Here is a 20,836-nt window from a genome sequence, read left to right as displayed (position 1 = left end):
TCAAACACAACAGTGCAAAACAGTTGAGGGACTATTCTTTTAGTTTAACAACGCGAGCTTTGTCCAGTACCCCTTTGGACAGTTTCAGTGCACACCCGGTGAATGTATCCTCATTTTTTTCGGAGATCGTTTTCACTGGTATGGTTGTCCTCTTGATCCATTTGTCCTCTGTAGGGTCATAGCATTCAACACTCAAATCATTTCGTGAATAGTCCCTTGTGCCACCAAGCACATAGAGGGTTCCCTTCACACACACCATACTGCCCCATTCACGGTTAACATTCAAGCTTGCAATCAACTGCCACTCGTTTGTAGAAACATTGTACATTTCACATGTTTTCAATGTAGTTCCCCATCCGTGTCTTCCTCCGGCAACAAAAATCGTTCCATCAGTTGCCACACCAAAAGCCCTGGCTCTCGCTTCTTGCATGTCTGCGATTTCCTCCCATTTGTTTTCCACAGTGTCGAATCTCTCTGCTTTCACAACGTCCTCAGATTCCTGTGGCGGCTTACCACCAAGAACATACACATGATTACCAGAAGCAACAACACAACTCTCTACCCTGCAGCCCTCGTGAGATGACTGAACTGTCTGCCATGAACACCGCTCAACATTGTATCTTTGAATAGTGGATTTTTTCGTTGATGTGTTCACCTCAATAACATGAATTTCTCCTCTAACTACAGTCACCATGGCAGAACCCCTGGGCACTAAATTCAAAGTAGACCAACCATCAAAAACGGGATCGTATCTCTCTGCCTTGTCATAGTGAAAGGTGTACATTTGATCGCGAAAGTTTATCATCGAAGTCTTAAAGAAAATATCCTCTGACAACCCGTTTGCCAAACGCTTCCACTCATCTTTCTCCGGGAGATAACAAAAAGTGTATTTCCCTCCACAAGCTACAATGACATGTGTTTCAAGCCCTTTTCTCGGTGTCTGCGGACGATCATTTTCACTTGTAAAGCTAGTCAGCTTTATAGCATCTAAGGCCAGCTTTAAACAATCCGAATTCTCTCGCACGAATTCATTTGTCACGACATCTATCAAATAGTCACGCGATAGAAAAACCAGTTGCACGTGACGAAACAATTCTTCAAAAGCTGCTTTCCGATTGCTCTTGTCTTGTTCAATCCATGTTAATATGATTCTAAAAACATCTATTTCGTCTGGAACTGAAATCTCGTCGCTTGAAATCCACCTCTCAACTTCCTTCGCTTCCAAGTTTAAGAATTCATCCATTTCTGCAACAGAGGCGAAGTTCGCGTGGATGAACTTCCTACTGTTAGCGATGAGTTCGTCACACTGGTATTTCTCAGCGAAATAAAAGGTTGAAATGCAGTTTGATTTGGTCATCTGTCCTTCTAGAAATCGTCCGGAAACTGTTTTCAAGCCCGGTAGAAGAAGATAGTTCCCTGTAGCAATTAGATCTTTAGAGTTCTCCTGAGTGATCTCGACACTTCCTGTGTAGATGAACTGCAAAACATCTTCCATTACAGACCCCGAAATCTCTTCGAACCGCACTATTCCTTCTCGATTCTCTTTCATGTCGCTCTGAAGAAGCTTGTGAAAGAACGGGCTTGCTGCGGAAAGCACATTTCTGTGAGCCTTGAACTCTTTGTCATCTTTCGTCACCAAAGTTACGTCGCATAAATGATCTTGTTTTCGCTGCATGTTGAGTCGCTTTGTCATTTCCACACAGAAAGCAGCTTGTTCGGCAGCAGAAATAGGCTTCAAATCTTCCATACTCCAGAGAATCGAATAGCCTTATTACCTTAAAATAAAGACTCCTTTTGAACCGTCTCGCTTAGATATCATCAAAATCGAAAGCGGAAGAAGAAGAGGACACTGGGAACTAATCCAGAGATGACGTCATCACGAGGAGACCTCCTGATGAGATACCTTCTCTTCTCGAACTTTCGCTTCTTTTTCTCCGTCTAATATAAAGACGCTAGACGGTTAGAACCTAAATTTTCAGAAAATACGGCTATTCTTTGGAGCATGGAAGATCTACAGCCTATCTTCGTTACAGAACAAGCTTCTTTTTGTGTGGAATTGACAAAGCGGCTCAACATGCAGCGAAAACAAGATCATTTATGCGACGTAACTTTGGTGACGAAAGATGAGAAAGAGTTCAAGGCTCATAGAAATGTGCTTTCCGCAGCAAGCCCGTTCTTTCACAAGCTTCTTCAGAGCGACATGAAAGAGAATCGAGAAGGAATTGCTCGGTTCGAAGAGATTTCGGGGTCTGTAATGGAAGATGTTTTGGAGTTCATCTACACAGGAAGTGTCGAGATCACTCAGGAGAATCAGGCTGCAGACCTGATAGCCACGGCGAATTATCTGCTCATTCCGGGATTGAAAACAGTTTCTGGGCGATTTCTTGAAGGACAGATGACCAAATTAAACTGCATTTCAACCTTTTATTTCGCTGAGAAATACCAGTGTGACGAACTTATCGCTAACAGCAGGAAGTTCATCCACGCGAACATCGCCTCTGTAGCAGAAATGGATGAATTCTTAAACTTGGAAGCGAAGGAAGTTGAGAGGTGGATTTCAAGTGATGAGATTTCTGTTGCAGTCGAAGCCGATGTTTTTAAAATCATATTAAGGTGGGTTGAACAAAACAAAAGCGAGCGAAAAGCATTTTTGGAAGAATTATTTCGTCACGTTCGGCTTGGTTTCTTATCGCGTGACTATTTACTCTATGTCGTGACAAATGAAATCGTGCAAGAGAATTTTGCTTGTTTAAAGCTGGCCTTAGATGCTATAAAGCTGAATACCTTTGCAAGTGAAGATAATGATCTGCCGCAGTCACCGAGAAAAGGGCTTGAAACACACGTCGTTGTAGCTTGTGGTGGCAAATACACTTTTTGTTATTTCCCAGAGAAAGATGAGTGGAAGCGTTTGCCAGACGGGCTGTCAGAGAAAAATCAGAAAACCCAGATGATAAAATTCCGTGATCAGTTGCACACCTTCCCTCAAACTGGTAAGGCAGAGAGATACGATCCCGTTTTCAATGGTTGGTCTACTTTGGACTTGCCCACAAATTCTGCTGTGGTGTCCGTCGTTAAAGGAGAAATCTATGCTATTGAAGTCGATACATCAACGAAAAAATCCACCATCAAAAGGTACAATGTGGAGCTGTGTTCATGGCAAACAGTTCTGTTATCTCAGGAGGGCTGCAGGCAAGACTCTTGTGTTGTTGCGGCTGGTAATTATTTGTATGTTCTCGGTGGCAAGCCGTCGCAGGAATCGGAGTATGTTGCGAAAGCGGAAAGATTCGACACTGTGGAAAACAAATGGGAAGAAATTACTGACATGCAACAAGAGAGAGGCGGTGCTTTTGGTGTGGCCACTCAAGGAAAGATTTTTGTTGCTGGAGGTGGAAACAAATTGAGAAAGGTAACGACAACATGTGAGATGTACAATGTTTCTACAAACGAATGGCAGTTTATTGGAAGCTTAAATGTTATTCGCGTCTATGGTAGTATGGTGTGTCTGAACAAAAAGCTCTTTGTGCTGGGTGGCACAAGAAACTGTACCCAAAGCGAATTGAGTGTTGAATGCTATGACCCTACAGAGGACAAGTGGATCCAGGCGACAACCATACCAGTGAAAACGATCTCCAAAGAAAGTAAAGATTCATTCAGTGGCTGTGTACTGAAGCTCTCCAAAGGAGTACTGGACAGACTTTGCCTTGTCCAGGAAGTAGTATCGCCTATTGCAGTTAAAGCGACCCCGTTAACGCCTATTACATTTGGAGTGGCTTCATCAGGTTTTTCATTTGGAGCGCCCCCATCGTCACCTTTTTCATTTAGTACAGCGTCCCAATCAACGTCATTTGGATAACCTGTACAGCCAATATTTGGCCACTTATTCTTAAACCAGTTGGATTGTGATATTTTGAGAAACCTGTGTAAATTTAGGTCTTCAGTTAAGATTCGAGGCTGAATAAGCCGTCCTGGGTGTAAAAGTTAGTTTTGTTTTCCCTAGAATCGCATTAAGCCACAAACAATCTCGATGCTCCCTCAAACTTTAGATCTGAGGGGACAAAACTAACTTGTTTCCAGATCTGTAGAGACCACTATAGAAACGAAGAAAGGTTGTGCATTCCATTTAAACTGCTCGTCATCTCAGCGAATTCCACGCGGGTTACACTGCAGTTATAGAACTGTACCCCTCTCGGGACATATGTTAAATGTAGTCATTGTAGGGGCGGTGGGAGGGGTGGGAAGAGGTTAAACCAAAACCCTCTTAGAGGTCCGAAATGGCGGACAGGTAAAAGTTGACTCTGAACCCTTTCAAATTTTGTGCTCTTGACCATGTCAAACGATATAATCTATAAGAAAACTATTTCCCGCCGTGCTGGGTGGAGATAAAACAAGACCAAGCGATAAAATCGCGGTTTGACAGCATAATCAATAAAACGTGCAAGACTCTTTTCCTAGATCTGTTTAGTTTTGTTTATGCGTAAAGGATTTTCAATTCTTGTATATTTATTTTGTCAAAAGAAGGATCGAACTTATCGCTTGCAAGCTCGCAAAATGTGAGTGATTTGAAGTTTACGCCGAAGACAACACTATATTAAGTTGTGGACGTTTGCAGATATAAATTTAATTGCTTATTATAGTGTAAGTAAAAATCAGATAGTTTGTTGGTGACGTTCATTCGTTAACGAGCTTTTTCATTCTCTTTTTGTTGTAATATGGTGTAAACTACGGTAATTTCACCATTCGTAGCACTAGTAGCAGACTTGTAAAGTGTATCAGGGATTCTGAGCTTGAACGATCGTGCAAACATTTTCGGTAGCGAAATTTTACGACCTAAAATATTCTAAAGCGATATACTAAAGTGATAAAATAATAATAGATAACTCATGATAATAGCTGTAGTAGATAAAATTTATGTCATGTCGTTTCAACTTATTACTGAACAGTATTTTAGTGATATTTCTTTATTTCACAGTTAAACGCGTCCGATGTAGTAGGCGTTTGAGGACTGTGAGTTCATTCCACAATAAAGAAGTTTCCAAGTAAATCCATTGGGCTTTTTACCCTGTGTTGCCTCTTTTGCTTGTTAAACTCCTTCCTCGCTCAGTGTAACTCTCTTGTAAAAGTTGACAAAAAATTTTCAGAGCACAAGTTAGGTCGGTTGAACATGAAGCGTCCTGAAGGCCGAGTAAAATGAGAACTGGGATTTAGGCAAAATAGGTACTGGGACTGGGACTTAGTCGCTGGAAATGGGAATCACAGAACGAAAAATAATCGAACTGGAACTGGGATTTTGAACATTTGGGAAAACAATAGGCTGCGAAATGGGATTTATACCACCCCCTTCCCCCGAATTCAGCAGGGCCCTCGACGAATGGAGTTAATTGGACAACGTCCATTTTCGACGCATGGACAAAGTTTAGTCCATGGGGTTTGTCCGATCCGTTCAAATCGGTTTGAGTTAGCGGAAAACGCTTCCACCAAAGAGGAAGTGGACTCTAGTCTGAGATAGGTTATGCTTTATTTTCAACGTCTGAGGCATTACACATTATACGGACAGACATTTGTTAAAGTAATGGGGAATGATTAAAGAAGTTTATTTTGAATTCGTACTTTCCAAGTCGACCTGTCTCAACAAAATCGCGGAAAGGAAATTTCAAATCTCTCGCAGTATAAGCTCCATGCATGTGGTTCCAATGAGAAGACAAACAAATCAGATAATCTTCCTGAAAAAACATTATGTGAGTTGCTACACACATTAGAAAATTCACAGGGCAAGTTTTACTTGGGATGAAACATTAGACACTTTGCGTGATTCCGTCGGACGCTTGCCGACTGCTTTGTCACTGATCCACGTTGAACATTTTACACAAAACTCACCTTTCCGCTATAAGAGAAGTGGTCAGCTCTAGCTTAGCTAGCTGGGATTTTACTTCCACGATTTTCCCAAATAACCCCCGACCCCTCCCCCCCCCCCTCCCCTCGGGCATGAGCGGGGCAAAAGCGGGGCTTTCACTTCAAATTTACTCCATTTTGGTCCCCCATTATGCGGGGGATGCGCCAGACAATAATAGCGCATTAAAGACGCTGGAGACATTCATTTATGATAGTTTAAGTTGAGTTAGAATACAATGTACCGGTTATAGAAAGTTTCTAGTTTTAGAGATCCATCAACAGAGAGCCAGCTGTTCAAACAACACATATTGTAATATCATCCTGCATTTCCATCTCTGGGGACGAGAATGCCAACAAGCGCGAGTGGAATAATTACTAACGCGCACCCCTTTCACATCTGTGGTTTATGGAATATGAGTTCATATAACACCGCCTGTAAACCAATTAAAACTCAGGAATTGCAATATATCATGGCTACAATGTATTTTAATGATGTTTATATTTTAATCAGTAAGGGTTTTTTTTAATATGCTGTACAAGCTGGTTCTAACTTGTTTGTTTATGAAACCCTGGTGTATGACGCCCATTCAAGTGAACGCTATTTCAGCAGTATTTTCAGGGAAAGTGTATGATAATTGAAGACTCGCATATTCAATAACTTCATGAAGTGTACCTTGCAGTTATGCATAAAGCTCCTTAACTGTACTCAGTTATTGCTTCCAAAAGCATGAAGAGTGACTATCGACCTTTGAAGCAAAATGTGTCTGAACAGCTGGAGGATATAAACAGACTGCTGATCCAGTCTCTTGGAAAATAACTGCAACTCTCTAAACCCCGTATTTTAAGAATTCACCACCCTCTTCGTAGCTCCTTTAAGAAGATTAGTAATAGTTGTCAAAATTTACTGTCCTAGTCCATTTAAACATAAGATATTAGAACATAAGAACCCGGAATTTAGCGGATAATGGTTTATTTATTAAGTTTATGAACTTGCATGTGACTGATTATGACTTGTAAATACATTATAGGAAAATGATCTTTTAACGTGAAGTAATTCTCAAAGATTGTTCACGTGCAAAGCATTCATCCGTTTCTCCGTTCTATAGAAATAACTTGTCTTCCAAGATGTATTACATGCTAAAATAAAAACCTTCAACGAAAAAAGTGAATAAGTGATGTAAATGAATTTCTATCAACCAACAAGAAACACGTGTAAGCAGGGTTGTCACCAGCTTTATCCCGCCCTGGTTACCATGGTAAAGAAGCGTTACGTCACTAAGCATGGAAGGGGCGTTGGCCTAATGGTTAGCGCGCTGGACTCCGAATCGATCAGTCCGTGTTCGAGCCCCGGCCTGGGTCATTGCATTTTGTTCTTAGACGAGACACTGGCTACTCGCTACCCAGTAGTATAAATGGGAACCTTCGAATCTGGGGGTCAACCCTGCGATGGACTAGCATCCCATTCTAAAATCGGGATAAGCTCCAGTGTTTTCAGACCCTTGGTCCAAATAAGACTTGACTATTTTTATTTGCGTTGCTAAGCAGGTTTTGTGACGATAGCGATAGGCTTGGTCACTTCCCGGGCAAAGGGTCCTTCCAAGTCTCGACTTCATCAAGTCAGAAGTGTTTCTTGTGCGCTCTGATTAGTTACTAAAAGTGCAAGAATAACACTATTCACACTATTCGCTGAATTTCAAATAAAATCACTTTATTTTAACGCGGATATACCTTCAGTTTAGAATCATGTTAAGCTAAAACAAGACTTAGCTTAACTATAAAACAATTCAACACATAAACATTAATAAGATGGCGTAAATTCGAAGCTACCAAGTGCTCGCGCTGAACGTTCAGACTTACAACTTTGCTGTAAGATTGCCTTACAGGAAAAACCAACACTGCAGCCTTGCGAAAGCTAAAACGTAATTTCTTGCACGATTTTTGTTATTTTCTCGCGCCATTTAGTAAACATAACAAAAAGTAGTATAGTGTTAATGAATGTATATACTAATACAAAATTACAAAAACATTTTTTCAAAGGGGAGAGCGCGAACGGGACGAAAGAACCCATACGAGGCGCTTTCCCACAATTATGTATATAAGCTATATGATATCATCATATCTGTACAACGGACAAAAAATAATATTTACAACAATAAAAGGATTAAAAAGCTGCAAAATGCTTACGCTTAAAAGAGAAAATACAAGGAGAAAACAATTTAAACATTTTAAACATCCGCGTGACTTTTTAACTTTTAGCGCGATTCATATTTCTCCCGTGATTTTAATAGCTTCTATTTTTGCCCTTTCTTCGGTCACGCAAACCTACGTTCATTGTTTGCTTTGGTAGTAACACTTTCGTATTTTCAAGTCCTCGTGGTTCAGTTCTTGGGGACATTCAAATCGATATTTAAACAACTAATCTCGTTCCCAGAGCCCTTGATCCTCCTTGTTACTGACAAGTAGACGCGGTGGTTCTGGGAACGAGAATGGTGTGACACGTGACGATCTTGAGCACGCGCGCTAGCATTGAAAAAAAGTCACGCTCGTGTATACTCGCACCTTCGATCCGCTGTCGGTAAGTAAACATTTAAGCAATAGAAGTGTTTTTTATGGAAATTCAACATCTCTTTAACCTAAAGCCCTGGCCAAACGGAATCGCAAGTTTACTTACAACTGCATGAAAGTTGTCAAAAAAGCCATTTCAATGCTACTGCGCGTACTGCAATTCAGTACAAGACTTGCGTTGACTATCGCTGGATGGCCAAACGGTGAAAACTTGGTGCAAATTTGATCACAAAAGTGAACGCAAGTCAACACAAGTGCACAAAAGTCCTGTTCAGAAACGGAGACGCAAGTAGGCGCAAGTTGTCAACTTGCGTCTCCGTTTGGCCAGGCCTTAAGGTAGCTACCAAAAGTTTCTAGTTGAGTGAGACTGAATTATGTAAAACATACTCGATACGATATCGTAAATATGTTAATGTAAATGCTAATGTAAATACATTCTGCAGTGAATTTACATGTATCTCGAAAAATGAAATGAAACTTGAAATGAAACTTTACTGTAAATGCATGAAAATCGTTTTCCAAGGTACATTTACAGCAAATCTAACTGACAGCTTCATCTTTCAAACGCGAAATTAAAGTTAACAGACAGGTTCTCACATTGAGCAAACCACATACCTTATTATAGGAAATTAACGCGAATCTCAAAAATTCGCGTTAATTTAAGTCGCGTTAATTTTTGTTAACGTTAATTTCCGCGCCGTTAATTAAGTGGGGCGTTAATTTCCGCGACCTTAATTTCCATTGTTTTGGCTCCATTTAACCAAGGATTAAATGTTTTAAAATGTTTAAAAAAAAAAGCAGTTCCAGCGTGTTTAAAAAGGCGAGCAAAGACGGGCCGAAATATTAACGACAGGATTCGTTTCCTTTTCCCAGTCTCCTTTCTCTTTTGCGTTTTCCCTTCAAAACTATTCTTTAACAACGGAAACTTTGTCCAGTACTCCTTTAGAGAGCTTCAGTACACAGCCAGAGAATGTATCCTTACTTTGCTTGGAGATCACTTTCACTGGTATGGTTGTTTTCTTGACCCATTTGTCCTCTTTAACAGTAAGGTCATAGCATTCAACACTCAATTCACTTTGCGAACAGTCATTTGTGCCACCCAGCACATAGAGTGTTCCCTTCAGACACACCATACTGGCACATCCACGATACACATTCAAGCTTGCAATAGACTGCCATTCGTTTGTTGAAATATTGTACATCTCACATGTTCTAGTCAAAGGCTTCCCCCCGGCAACAAAAATCTTTCCTTGAGTGGCCACACCAAAAGCATAACCTCTTTCTTGTTGCATGTTTCCAATTTCCTGCCATTTGTTTTCCACTACGTCGAATCTCTCTGCTTTCGTAACGTATTTCGATTGCTGTGGCGGCATCCCACCGAGAACATACAGATGATTGCCAGCCGCAACAACACAAGAGTCATCCCTGCAGCCCTCGTGAGATGAGAGAACTGTCTGCCACGAACACGACCACGTATTGTATCTCTTGATAGTGGTCTTTTTCGTTGATGTGTTGACTTCAATATCATAGATTTCTCCTTTAACGACAGTCACAGCAGAACTAGTGTACAGGTCCAAAGTAGACCAACCATTAAAAAAGGGATCGTATCTCTCTGCCTTACCATATTTAGGAAAGGTGTACAACTGATCGCGGAATTTCCTCATCTGGGTTTTCTGATTTTTCCCTGACAGCCCGTCTGGCAAACGCTTCCACTCATTTTTCTCCGGGAGATAACAAAAAGTATATTTCCCTCCACAAGCTACAATGACGCGAGTTTCAAGCCCTTTTCTCGGTGACAGCGGCAGATCATCATCTTCACTAGCAAAGGTAGTCAGTTTTATAGAATCTGAGATCAGCCTCAAGCAAACAGAATTCTCACGCACGAGTTCATTTGTCACGACATCGAGCAAATAGTCACGCGATAGGAGAACCAGCCGTACGTGACGAAACAATTCTTCAAAAGCTGCCTTACGCTCGCTTTTGTTTTGTTCAACCCACTTTGATATGATTCGAAAAACATCTTCTTCGAATGCAACAGAAATCTCATCGCTTGAAATCCACCTCTCGACTTCCTTCGCTTCCAAGTTTAAGAATTCATTCATTTCTGCTACAGAGACGAAGTTCGCGTGGATAAACTTCCTGCTGTTAGCGACGAGTTCGTCACACTGGTATTTCTCAGCGAAATAAAAGGTTGAAATGCAGTTTGATTTGGTCATCTGTCCTTCTAGAAATCGGCCAGAAACGGTTTTCAAGCCCGGGATGAGAAGATAGTTCGCTGTAGCGATTAAATCTTTAGAGTTCTCTTGAGTGATCTCGACACTTCCTGTGTAGATGAACTCCAAAACATCTTCCATTACAGACCCCGAAACCTCTTCGAACCGAGCAATTCCTTCTCGATTCTCTTTCATGTCGCTCTGAAGAAGCTTGTGAAAGAACGGGCTTGCTGCGGAAAGCACATTTCTATGAGCCTTGAACTCTTTGTCATCTTTTGTCACCAAAGTTACGTCGCATAAATGATCTTGTTTTCGCTGCATGTTGAGCCGCTTTGTCAATTCCACGCAGAATGAAGCTTGTTCGGCAGCAGAGATAGGCTGCAGATCTTCCATACTCCAGAGAATAACCTTATTTCCGTGAAATATAGACTCCTTTTGAACCGTCTGCTCAGATGGAGAGAACTGGGAACGAATTCAGAGTTGACGTCATCACGCGTAAACGTATTGTTTTATTTCTCAGTGTTTTATTTTCTTTTTCTTTTTTTCGGTACCGCAAAATTAGGGAAATAAGCTGCCGAAATCTCAGACGCAAACATCATTTCGAAAATATGCCCTCCCGACTATAAGCTCATGGGCTTTTAAGGTATCAGTGTACCCCAAATGACCATCATGCGTTGGAGCTGCCTTACCAACTGGTAATTAACGCAAACCCCAGCAAGGAATATATTTTCTGAAAGCTTAGGAATTGAAGATTACAGAGATGTATTTATTTTAAGTTGAAATATTAACGTTGTCCAAATAGAGCGTGTTATTTCCAACAGTACCAAGGCTCATAAATCGGGTTCGTTTCCGGAGAAATTTGAATGGGAAAAAGCGATCAACATCGCTGTGTGTTCTTCACACCTTTCTCTAAAAAACTATGTCGGGGAATATTGATTACTTGTCTGGTTTGTTTTTGACACGCAGTTAAACTTCCAGAGTGTAAAAAACAACTATTCTCTTTCTTTAAACAGACATAACTTTTTAAAGAAGAAAAATATTAGAATTCGCCGACACTGTTTTGTTGATCGATTATCAGGCAACATTCTTGCCAAATTTCAGCGAAAACGGTTAAAACTGAAATGAAAACGAACTTAAAATGTGCGCCTCTCTCTTCGAAACTTTGTTTTCGAGATACGAAAGAAAATGTATTTTGGGGCGTTCTTCCGGTGTAATCTCGTTGGGTGTAATGAGATTAATTACACAAGACGTGTGAAAATGATCATGCGTGTCAAATGTTGCTTCTGGCCGGAAACGGTATGTTGCATGATATCAGTTCTACGGCTTGCGTTATAAAAATTTTTGTCACAGTGCAACAGTTTTAGAAATGTTAGATTTAAAACAACGAAAACGTGGAATTGCAAGCATTCTTAAGTAAGTTGAGGGACTGGTCATGATGCTAGGTCGTGATGTTCAGCTTCAAGCGGTGAATATAAACTCGTTGTCTCCATCTACTGGCGCATCTGCAAATCTTTTGTTTTTACCTTTGCAACATTGTTCAAACTTGAGATAGAAATGGAAAAATGTTTCTTCTTTGACATCAGGAAAACTATGCATTTTGCCAGCGCAAAACACTCAAAGCAACTCGTCGAAAACCAAGAACTCTGATAGTCACACAACGGTAGTATCGCCGCGCTCCTTTAGACAACCTGTTGACAGCTATCATTATCAAATTGTTAATGGCAAGGAATGGTTTTCCTTCATAACTTTGTGTAGAGTCGATCTTTTTACATGTAACTTTTTTGAATGAGAGGTCTTAATGCGATCTACGTGAAAATACCAAAATATATTTTTCTTTAAAATGGTTAATTTTGGGGCCGGTACACTGATACCTTAATTAGTTATAGCTGACATAACATCTGACATAACTCCTCTGACTATACAGCTAATTCGAGAAAGGTTGTCGGAAAAAACGCACAAAAGTGCACGCGACCAGAACGAAAGGTAGTATGGGTAGAAGTAGAGAGCTACAGCACGTGCTAAAAACTACTAAGATGGCGACATGGTAAACGCGAATTTGCATGTTTTCTTCCTAGTCAGACTTGTGGAAACAAGGAACTTTTAGCCACGCTGAATTTTAGAAAAATTTTCGAAACTCAATGACATGCGACAGTAAAAGTAAAGCTACAGAAAAAGGCCTCCTGAGAGGAAAAATTGAATATTCATGTGCAAAAATACAAACTTGTACATTTTCTCTAGGCCAATATGCAAAATTCAAGTCTTGTCGCGTGCGATTTTGTGCTTTTTTCCGACAACTTTTCTCGAATTAGCTGTATATAGGTCCCTACTATTGTAGAGCTTCTTTTATATTTTTCTTTGTTCAGAGACCTGTAGTGTTTGTTTCAAGGCCGATTTAGATTTTTAGATTAGTTTTTTTAAGAGAGTTTGGCAATTTGGTATTCTTGAAAGCAAAAAAAAAATTCAGACAGTTTCCCGTCCAAATAGGAAGCTAAAGATTTTGAAACGCAAATTTCCATCCGTAAATAAGCCCCCCCCCCCCCCCCCCACCCGTATAAGCCCCTTCCAAAAATACGCCAACCTAAAGGGACATTGAGAAAATATAAGTGCAAGGCCGCCCCCGGGGGGTGCAAGGCTTATTTTTGGAATTTTATGATGTTTTCTTTCTATGACATTTACAAAGAAAAAAGAACACGGCTTTCGGCGTTTACATTTTAACAACTTTTAAGGATGAAAAGGAATTCAAGATACACCAACAAAGCAAGCTTCTGGTACGATACTTTAAGGCACTGTTTTGAAGTTCTTTTTAAAATTTCCGACGAACACCCCCGTAACTTTTATATGGTAGTCCCCCAGCGGGGGAAGAGTGGGGGAACTTGTTCCAGGGACATATCTTTTGAAGGGTTGCATTGAAGATACTACCGGTAACTACCGGAATTTCTATTTACCAACAAGAAACAAGTAGTGTATAGGACAAGAATTTGCTAGCTGGTTTGCCACACCTTCTCCCGCCCTGGCTGCTACGTGCGGTAAGAAAGCGCACACGGTCTTATGGCTAATGCACTGGACCCCGGAACGAGCGGTCCGGGTTCGAGTCCTGTTTGGGGTCACTGTGTTGTGTTCTTGGGCAAGACGCTTTACTTTCATAGTGCCTCTCTCCACCCATGTGTGTAAATGGGTACCGGCGAATCTGGGGGTACCCAGCGATGGACTAGCATCCCATCCTGAAGTCAGGAGTAGCTCCGGCGTTTTGAGACGCTTGATCCGATGCAGACTTGATTTTTTTACCTTGCTAAGCAGGTTTTGTGACGAAAGAGACGGAACCGTCAGGTTTGTCACTTCCCAGCCGAAGAATCCTTCCAAGTCTCGACTTCATCAAGTTACTAGTGTTTCTTGTTCGCTCTAATTGGCTACTTAATACATGCACTATTCACAAGATTTCAGATGAAATCACTTTATTTTAACACAATACTAACATTAAAGACCAATCTTATAAGTTTCTCTTACATAAATGGGTAAAATAGCGGCTTTACGAAAGCTAAAACTTTTTTTTTTCTCGTACGATTTGGGAATTAAATGTTTACGCCATTTAGAACATCTTGCGTGACTTTTCTTATAACTTCGCTCGTGATTTTTATACTCCCCCCCCCCCCTCCCCCCCCTCCCTTTTTTGCTCTCTTTGTCACGCAAACCTACGATCATTGTTTGCCTTGGTGGAGTAGACTTATTTACTTCGAAGACTTCATGGTTCAGTTATAAGGACTATTCAAATCGTAATTCAAATAACCATTCTCGTTTCCAGAGCCTTTGATCCTCCAGTGTCGCTGCCAAGGAGACGCAGAGGTTCTGGAAACGTGAATTGTATGACACGTGACGATCTTGGGCACGGCACACGCAAGGTTTAAAAAAGTCACGCTCATACTCGTACTGTTCATACTCGTACTGCTAGTTCGAGTTGAAGGTCACTTAATATCATCGATCTGTCGGTAAGTAGACACTTTCGAAATAATAGTGTTTGTAAATTGTATGGTAATTGAACATCTCTAAATCAAAGGAAAAAGATTTTGAGTGAATTTTATTGATGTAAAACATACTCGAAACGATGCCCTAAATATATTCATATATTCAAACATTCGACTGTAAATTAATGTCGGAAAAAGGTAAACTTGGAATGAAACTTTGCTGTAAAATGTATTTAAATCGTTAAACCAAAGTAGTAGCGTTTACAGTAGATCTTCAACTGTCAGCTTCATCTTTCAAACCCTAAACTGAAGCTAACAGACAGACTCTATTAAGCAAACCTGTAGGCATAAGGGAAAGCTGTTTTCCTTGGGACCGATCATCGACCAGGTTTCCTTTTTATTTTCGTTTTTATTTTTCGTTTTTATTTTTTCGTTTTATTTTAAATTTTACAATTTGTTATTATTTTCCAGATCCAGATGATTCCCCTCCCTCCTACCCCGAGTTTAAGGGTAAGTGGACCTTTCAAACACAATGGTGCCAAACAGCTGTGTGACTATTCTTTTAGTTTAACAACGCTTTGTCCAGTACTCCTTTGGAGAGTTTCAGTGCAAACCCGGTGAATGAATCCTCACCTTTTTCGGAGATCATTTTCACTGGTATGCGGTTGTCTTCTTGATCCATTTGTCCTCTGTAGGGTCATAGCATTCAACACTCAAATCATTTCGTTTTTTTTTGTTTCATTTTTGTTGTTGTTGTTGTTTAAAGAGCTGTAATGTTTGTTTTATATATGTAGGATTTGGTTTGGGTTTCACATCTTTATTTTTAGAGAGTTTGGCCATTTGGTATTCTTGAAAGCAACAAAAAATTTTCAGACAGTTTCCAGTCCAAATAGAAACCCAACGATTTTCGAAACGCAAATTTCCATCCGATAAAAAGCCCCTCCCACCCTCCTTCCCTATATAAGCCCCTCCCAAATATAAGCCCACCTATTAGGGCCAATGAGTAAATATAACTGCTAGGCTTATTTTTGGAATTTTACGTTGAAGACAGGCCAAAATATGAACGAGTGGATTTGTTTCCTCTTTCGTCTCTTCCCAAACTGCTCTTGTTTTTCCCGTTGTCCTCACCGACAAGAGAGAAAAAAGAACACGGCTTTCGGCGTTTACATATTGATAACTTTTAGGGATGAAGATGAATTCAAAATACACCCACAAAGCAAGGATTTTGTATCTTTTAGAGTTTCCTTTCAAAATTTCCGACGAACACCCTCGTCACTTTTACATGGTATTCCCCACACCGGGGAGGGAGGGGGGTGTAACCTTGTCCCAGGGACGTATCTCTGGAAGGGTTGCATACAAGGTATTGATTGTATGACTTTGATTCACTCTGCAATTTCTTTGCTTTTATATTAAGTCACATGGACTTGTGCCACGTTCAGTACACATACGTACGGACAATCAGGCTGTCGGATTTCATTAAAGAATTCGAAGCTACGACACGATAGGCAAGTTTCAGGTTAGTACAAACAGACGTTCCATGCCGTCAATTTAAAACTTAAAGTAATTTTCAAAGATTGTTCGCGTGCAAAGCATTCAACCGTAGGTACGGTGGCTTAATGAGCTCTTATGGTTAGTGCACTGGACCCCGGATCGAGCGGATTTGAGTCCTGTCTGCGGTTACTATTAAGTTGTATTCTTAGGCAAGACACTTTAGGGCCGGATCTAGGAATTTTGATTGGAGGGGACCAAAATTTGATTCATACAGAAAAAAATGTTGAAACGTTTTTTTGCGTAAATGAACATATAATCATTAAAAACTGGCAACAACAATCATTGCTCAAAAGTAATATTATACAAAAGTGGTAGAGTAAAGACTCTACTATGAAAATGACTACTATGTATTACGATGCCGTAAATATATTCTTACATTGATTTTACTGTAAATTAATGTCAGAAAGTGGTAAACTTGATAAGGAACTTCTCTGTAAAATGTATGAAAATCGTTTAAACGTTTATCAAAAGTAAGATGTCAAACAGCTGTGTGACTATTCTTTTAGTTTCACAACATAAGCTTTGTCCAGTACTCCTTTGGAGAGTTTCAGGACACATCCGGTGAATGTATCTTTATTTTCTTCAGAGATCATTTTCACTGGTATGGTTGTCTTCTGGGTCCATTTGTCCTCTGTAGGGTTATAGCATTCAACACTCAAGTCACTTTGTATATAGTAAGTGCCACCCAGCACATAGAGGGTTCCCTTCAGACACACTATACTGCCGCACACACGACTAACATTCAAACTTGCAATAGACTGCCATCCGTTTGTTGAAATATTGTGCATCTCACAAATGTCCGACATACGGTTCTCTCTGTCTCTTCCTCCGGCAACAAAAATCTTTCCTTGAGTGGCCACACCAAAAGCACCGCCTCTCTCTCGTTGCATGTCTGCGATTTCTTCCCATTTGTTTTCCACAGTGTCGAATCTCTCTGCTTTCTTAACGTGTTCCTGTGTCTGTGGCGGCTTGCCACCGACAACATACAGATGATTACCAGCCGCAACAACACAAGAGTCTTGCCTACAGCCCTCGTGAGATGAGAGAACTGTCTGCCATGAACACGACGACGTATTGTATCTTTTGATAGTGGTCTTTTTCGCTGATATGTCGACGCCAATGGCATAGATTTCTCCTTTAACGACAGTCACAGCAGAACTAGTGTACAGGTCCAAAGTAGACCAACCATTAAAAACGGGATCGTATCTCTCTGCCTTACTATATTGAGGGAAGGTGTACAACTGATCGCGGAATTTTACCATCTGGGTTTTCTGGTTTTTCACTGACAGCCCGTCTGGCAAACGCTTCCACTCATCTTTCTCCGGGAGATAACAGAAAGTGTATTTCCCACCACAAACTACAATGGCGCGTGTTTCAAGCCCTTTTCTCGGTGACTGCAGCAGATCATCATCTTCACTTGCAAAAGTAGTCAGTTTTATAGCATCTGAGGTCAACCTAAAACACCCAAAATTCTCACGCACGAGTTCATTCGTCACGACATTAAGCAAATAGTCACGCGATAGGAAAACCAGCCGAACGTGACGAAATAATTCTTCAAACGTTGCTTTTCGCGCGCTCTTGTTTTGTTCAACCCACTTTAATATGATTTGAAAAACATCTTCTTCGAATGCAACAGAAATCTCGTCATTTGAAATCCACCTCTCGACTTCCTTCGCCTCCAAGTTCAAGAATTCATCCATTTCTGCTACAGAGGCGAAGTTCGCGTGGATAAACTTCGTGCTGTTAGCGATAAGTTCGTCACACTGGTATTTCTCAGCGAAAAAAAAGGTTGAAATGCAGTTTGATGTGGTCATCTGTCCTTCTAGGAATCGCCCAGAAACGGTTTTCAAGCCCGGGATGAGAAGGTAGTTCGCTGTAGCAATTAGATCTTCAGAATTCTCTTGAGTGATCTCGACACTTCCTGTGTAGATGAACTCCAAAACATCTTCCATTACAGACCCCGAAATCTCTTCGAACCGAGCAATTCCTTCTCGATTCTCTTTCATGTCGCTCTGAAGAAGCTTGTGAAAGAACGGGCTTGCTGCGGAAAGCACATTTCTGTGAGCCTTGAACTCTTTGTCATCTTTCGTCACCAAAGTTACGTCGCATAAATGATCTTGTTTTCGCTGCATGTTGAGCCGCTTCGTCAATTCCACACAGAAAGCAGCTTGTTCGGCAGCAGAGATAGGCTGTAGATCTTCCATACTCCAGAGAATAGCCTTATTTCCGTGAAATATAGACTGCTTGTGAACCGTCTCGTTGAGATGTCGAAATCGAAAGCGGAAGAGGAAGACGTCATTACTAGTGTTTCCATTCTCGTCCCCAGAGCAGCTTGTTCCTCTTAGCCGGTTGAGCCTGGGTCACAAAATACATACATTTAAACTCGAATCAGTTCAGACGAATGTTCTCTTTTGGAAATGTTTTGATCCGCAGATCAAACAAACAGTTATCCAATCATTGCTCGAATTTGGAGTCACATGATGCGAGGTCTGTTGACATAAAATATTCATGCTGGCTCTGTCGATCGCAATCTAGAACAGCCAAGTATACAGAGCTCGAATCTGAATGAAACAAGCTTCGTACTATTAACTAAGCGGAAATTCACAGCTTACAGAAAGAAAAAAAATATGCCATTGACCTCTCTTGGCCAGGAATAAGTAAAGCGGAGACGAGCGCTTGCATTTTAAATCCTTTTCTGTCGCGCGCTATGCCCATAACACCAAGCACTTGGTTTTGGTAAATTAAAAGAACTGAGCTATGAACTCCGCTTTTAAAATAAGATACTATCGCAGTTTATGCCACATCATGCAAGGAGTTAAGCATCCTGGGCCTAACTTTATTTACAGCTTGCAGATAGAAAAAAAATATGCCGTTGATCTCTCTTGTCCGAGGGTGAGTAAAGCGGAAACGAGCGTTTTCCGTCGCGCGCTATGTACATACCAGCGACATACATGTAACACTAAGCACTTGGTCTGGTAAATTGAATAACAGAAGCTATGAACTCCGGTTTTTCAAATAAGATACCCTCATAATTTACGCCAAATCGATTAAGAAGCTTTGCATCCTGGGCATTAGCTTAGCGACGGCTCGAATTCAAAAATTAAATGCGATCTCGCAAACTGTCATGAAAACATTTACATTTGGTATAATCGTGCCAGAACTGACGGGTCTAACATAACCCGTTAAACTTATTACTTGTTTTCTACGAATTTAACGAAAACGTAAATAGCTTCGTAGAAGCCACATGAATATTTGGCGCAACTGAGGCCCCGTTTACACGGGTCCGGACAAATTTTTGCACGGACGAATTTTGTACCTGGACCGCCAGTTTACATGGATCCGTGCAAATTTTGTTACAGATTGCAGTGGTGTTTACACGGAACCGTGCAAATTTTAGACCAGTCGCGGCATTTGAATGGCTTTTTTACGTCTCTGTTGTGATTGGTTATCGCTAATGTTTTAAGCCAATCATGTTGCAGCTAATGCAGCACGCGGCAAATCAAACATGGCGGCATGCGCAGAAGCGGCAGACAAGAACTTTACGTGGTCTGATGAAGAAATTAATTTGTTGCTTAATGTAGTTATAGACTACATTAAGCAACAAGAAAAGCAGGGGAAGGAGTTGATTGGGAAACGGTCAAGAGCAAGTACGAAGACGTAACCAAAATGTTTTTGGAAAAGTACCCTCATAACGACAGGGAGAAATTCCCCCGACGTACCGATGCGTCAGGAAGCTTCAACAAAGACCGAATCCAAAACAAACTAAAACGGATCAAGTTAAACTTCAAATTTTTAAATTTTTAAAACAAAATGTAACAAAATAGGGGCATAATGCAACAAAATGTTTCATTTTTGCTAAGCAACCAGGCAAAATATAACTAGATTCCAGGCCTTAACCGCGCTATCTGTGCAAAAAGTTGCACGGTTCGGGTGTTTACACGAGTCCGTACGCAATATGGAACCGTGCCGGTCAAAAATTTGACCTGCTTTTTTCAGGTCCAAAACTTGCACACTTAGCCGTTCAAAAATTCGTCCAGTTCCGCCGGTCCCGTGTAAACGCAAGGTGGAACCGTGCAAGTTTTTGTCCGTGCAAAAATTTGTCCGGACCCGTGTAAACGGGGCCTGAGTCAAGAAAAAAGAACACGCGTCGAAGGAAGCGACACATTACAGTGACATTACATTGCTGTAAATCAAACAGCCTGGCTTGGTAATTAACACAATAAAAATATAAGAAAAAAATCCTTCGCGACAGCTCATAATCTGCTGGTCTTGTAGTGAAAACATAAAGTGAGCTGTACTGAGTAGTAGATAAAATATGAGCGGGAGATCTGTATGGGCGTTTACAATGGCGAGCCGATAGGAAATGAAATGAAATGTGAAATGAAAACAATAAATTGAATGCAAAGTATTGTTATGCGAATCAGTATAGATCTGTATCAAAAGTTAATGAATACTAATTAGCTGAGCAGGAGTTTGTATCAAAAGTTAATTCTATTGTTTGATTTGTATTGGGGTTTACAGTTGTGTACATGTGATCTGAATATGGTACTGGGATTGGTTTGCACCCGCATGAATATTTAATGAATTTTACAACTTGCAATAAACATGAGTCCCGACAAAGCTTTCTAACATATATTTCATCAACAAATAGGCGTCAAA

At 40.7% G+C, this 20,836-nt stretch overlaps 5 protein-coding genes across 7 annotated transcripts in view; 1 reads left to right on the top strand and 4 right to left on the bottom strand.

Moving 5' to 3' along the window:
* Window positions 1-11,116, bottom strand: part of LOC144638165 (kelch-like protein 11) — a 90,450-nt gene extending 79,334 nt beyond the window's left edge. Inside the window, exon 1 of the mRNA XM_078497363.1 lies at window positions 8,306-11,116. Coding sequence (XP_078353489.1) covers window positions 9,360-11,060 — 1,701 coding nt within the window. The 5' untranslated portion in view covers window positions 11,061-11,116 and the 3' untranslated portion in view covers window positions 8,306-9,359. The remainder of the gene's footprint in view (window positions 1-8,305) is intronic.
* Window positions 1-20,836, bottom strand: part of LOC144638156 (kelch-like protein 25) — a 38,259-nt gene that overhangs the window by 1,835 nt on the left and 15,588 nt on the right. The window contains exon 2 of one of the 3 annotated variants that reach the window (XR_013567890.1): window positions 14,344-14,967. The exons of 1 other annotated variant lie outside the window; for it this stretch is intronic. The gene's annotated coding sequence lies outside the window, so the exon portion shown is untranslated. Of the gene's footprint in view, window positions 1-14,343; window positions 14,968-16,469; window positions 16,592-20,836 lie in introns of those variants that run through there. One more of the 3 variants, XR_013567889.1, reaches the window with a different exon arrangement.
* Window positions 5-1,786, bottom strand: LOC144638163 (kelch-like protein 11). Its single transcript, XM_078497361.1, has one exon. It carries the CDS (start codon window positions 1,745-1,747, stop codon window positions 32-34), a length of 1,716 nt encoding a protein of 571 aa, XP_078353487.1. The 5' UTR covers window positions 1,748-1,786; the 3' UTR covers window positions 5-31.
* Window positions 1,908-5,013, top strand: LOC144638148 (kelch-like protein 11). Its single transcript, XM_078497342.1, has one exon. The coding sequence runs from the start codon at window positions 2,003-2,005 to the stop codon at window positions 3,851-3,853; it is 1,851 nt and encodes a 616-aa protein (XP_078353468.1). The 5' UTR covers window positions 1,908-2,002; the 3' UTR covers window positions 3,854-5,013.
* Window positions 16,639-18,445, bottom strand: LOC144638164 (kelch-like protein 24). Its single transcript, XM_078497362.1, has one exon. It carries the CDS (start codon window positions 18,379-18,381, stop codon window positions 16,672-16,674), a length of 1,710 nt encoding a protein of 569 aa, XP_078353488.1. The 5' UTR covers window positions 18,382-18,445; the 3' UTR covers window positions 16,639-16,671.

Source organism: Oculina patagonica, chromosome 14 (genome assembly GCF_052425735.1).
Source record: "Oculina patagonica isolate OP01 chromosome 14, crgOcupat, whole genome shotgun sequence".
Classification (NCBI taxonomy): Eukaryota; Metazoa; Cnidaria; class Anthozoa; order Scleractinia; family Oculinidae; genus Oculina; species Oculina patagonica.
This window is presented reverse-complemented; position numbering and strand designations above follow the sequence as displayed.

Bases quoted from the DNA above. Each gene is read 5' to 3' on its own strand.
- LOC144638148 (XM_078497342.1), top strand. From the start codon at position 2,003: ATGGAAGATCTACAGCCTATCTTCGTTACAGAACAAGCTTCTTTTTGT.
- LOC144638163 (XM_078497361.1), bottom strand. From the start codon at position 1,747: ATGGAAGATTTGAAGCCTATTTCTGCTGCCGAACAAGCTGCTTTCTGT.
- LOC144638164 (XM_078497362.1), bottom strand. From the start codon at position 18,381: ATGGAAGATCTACAGCCTATCTCTGCTGCCGAACAAGCTGCTTTCTGT.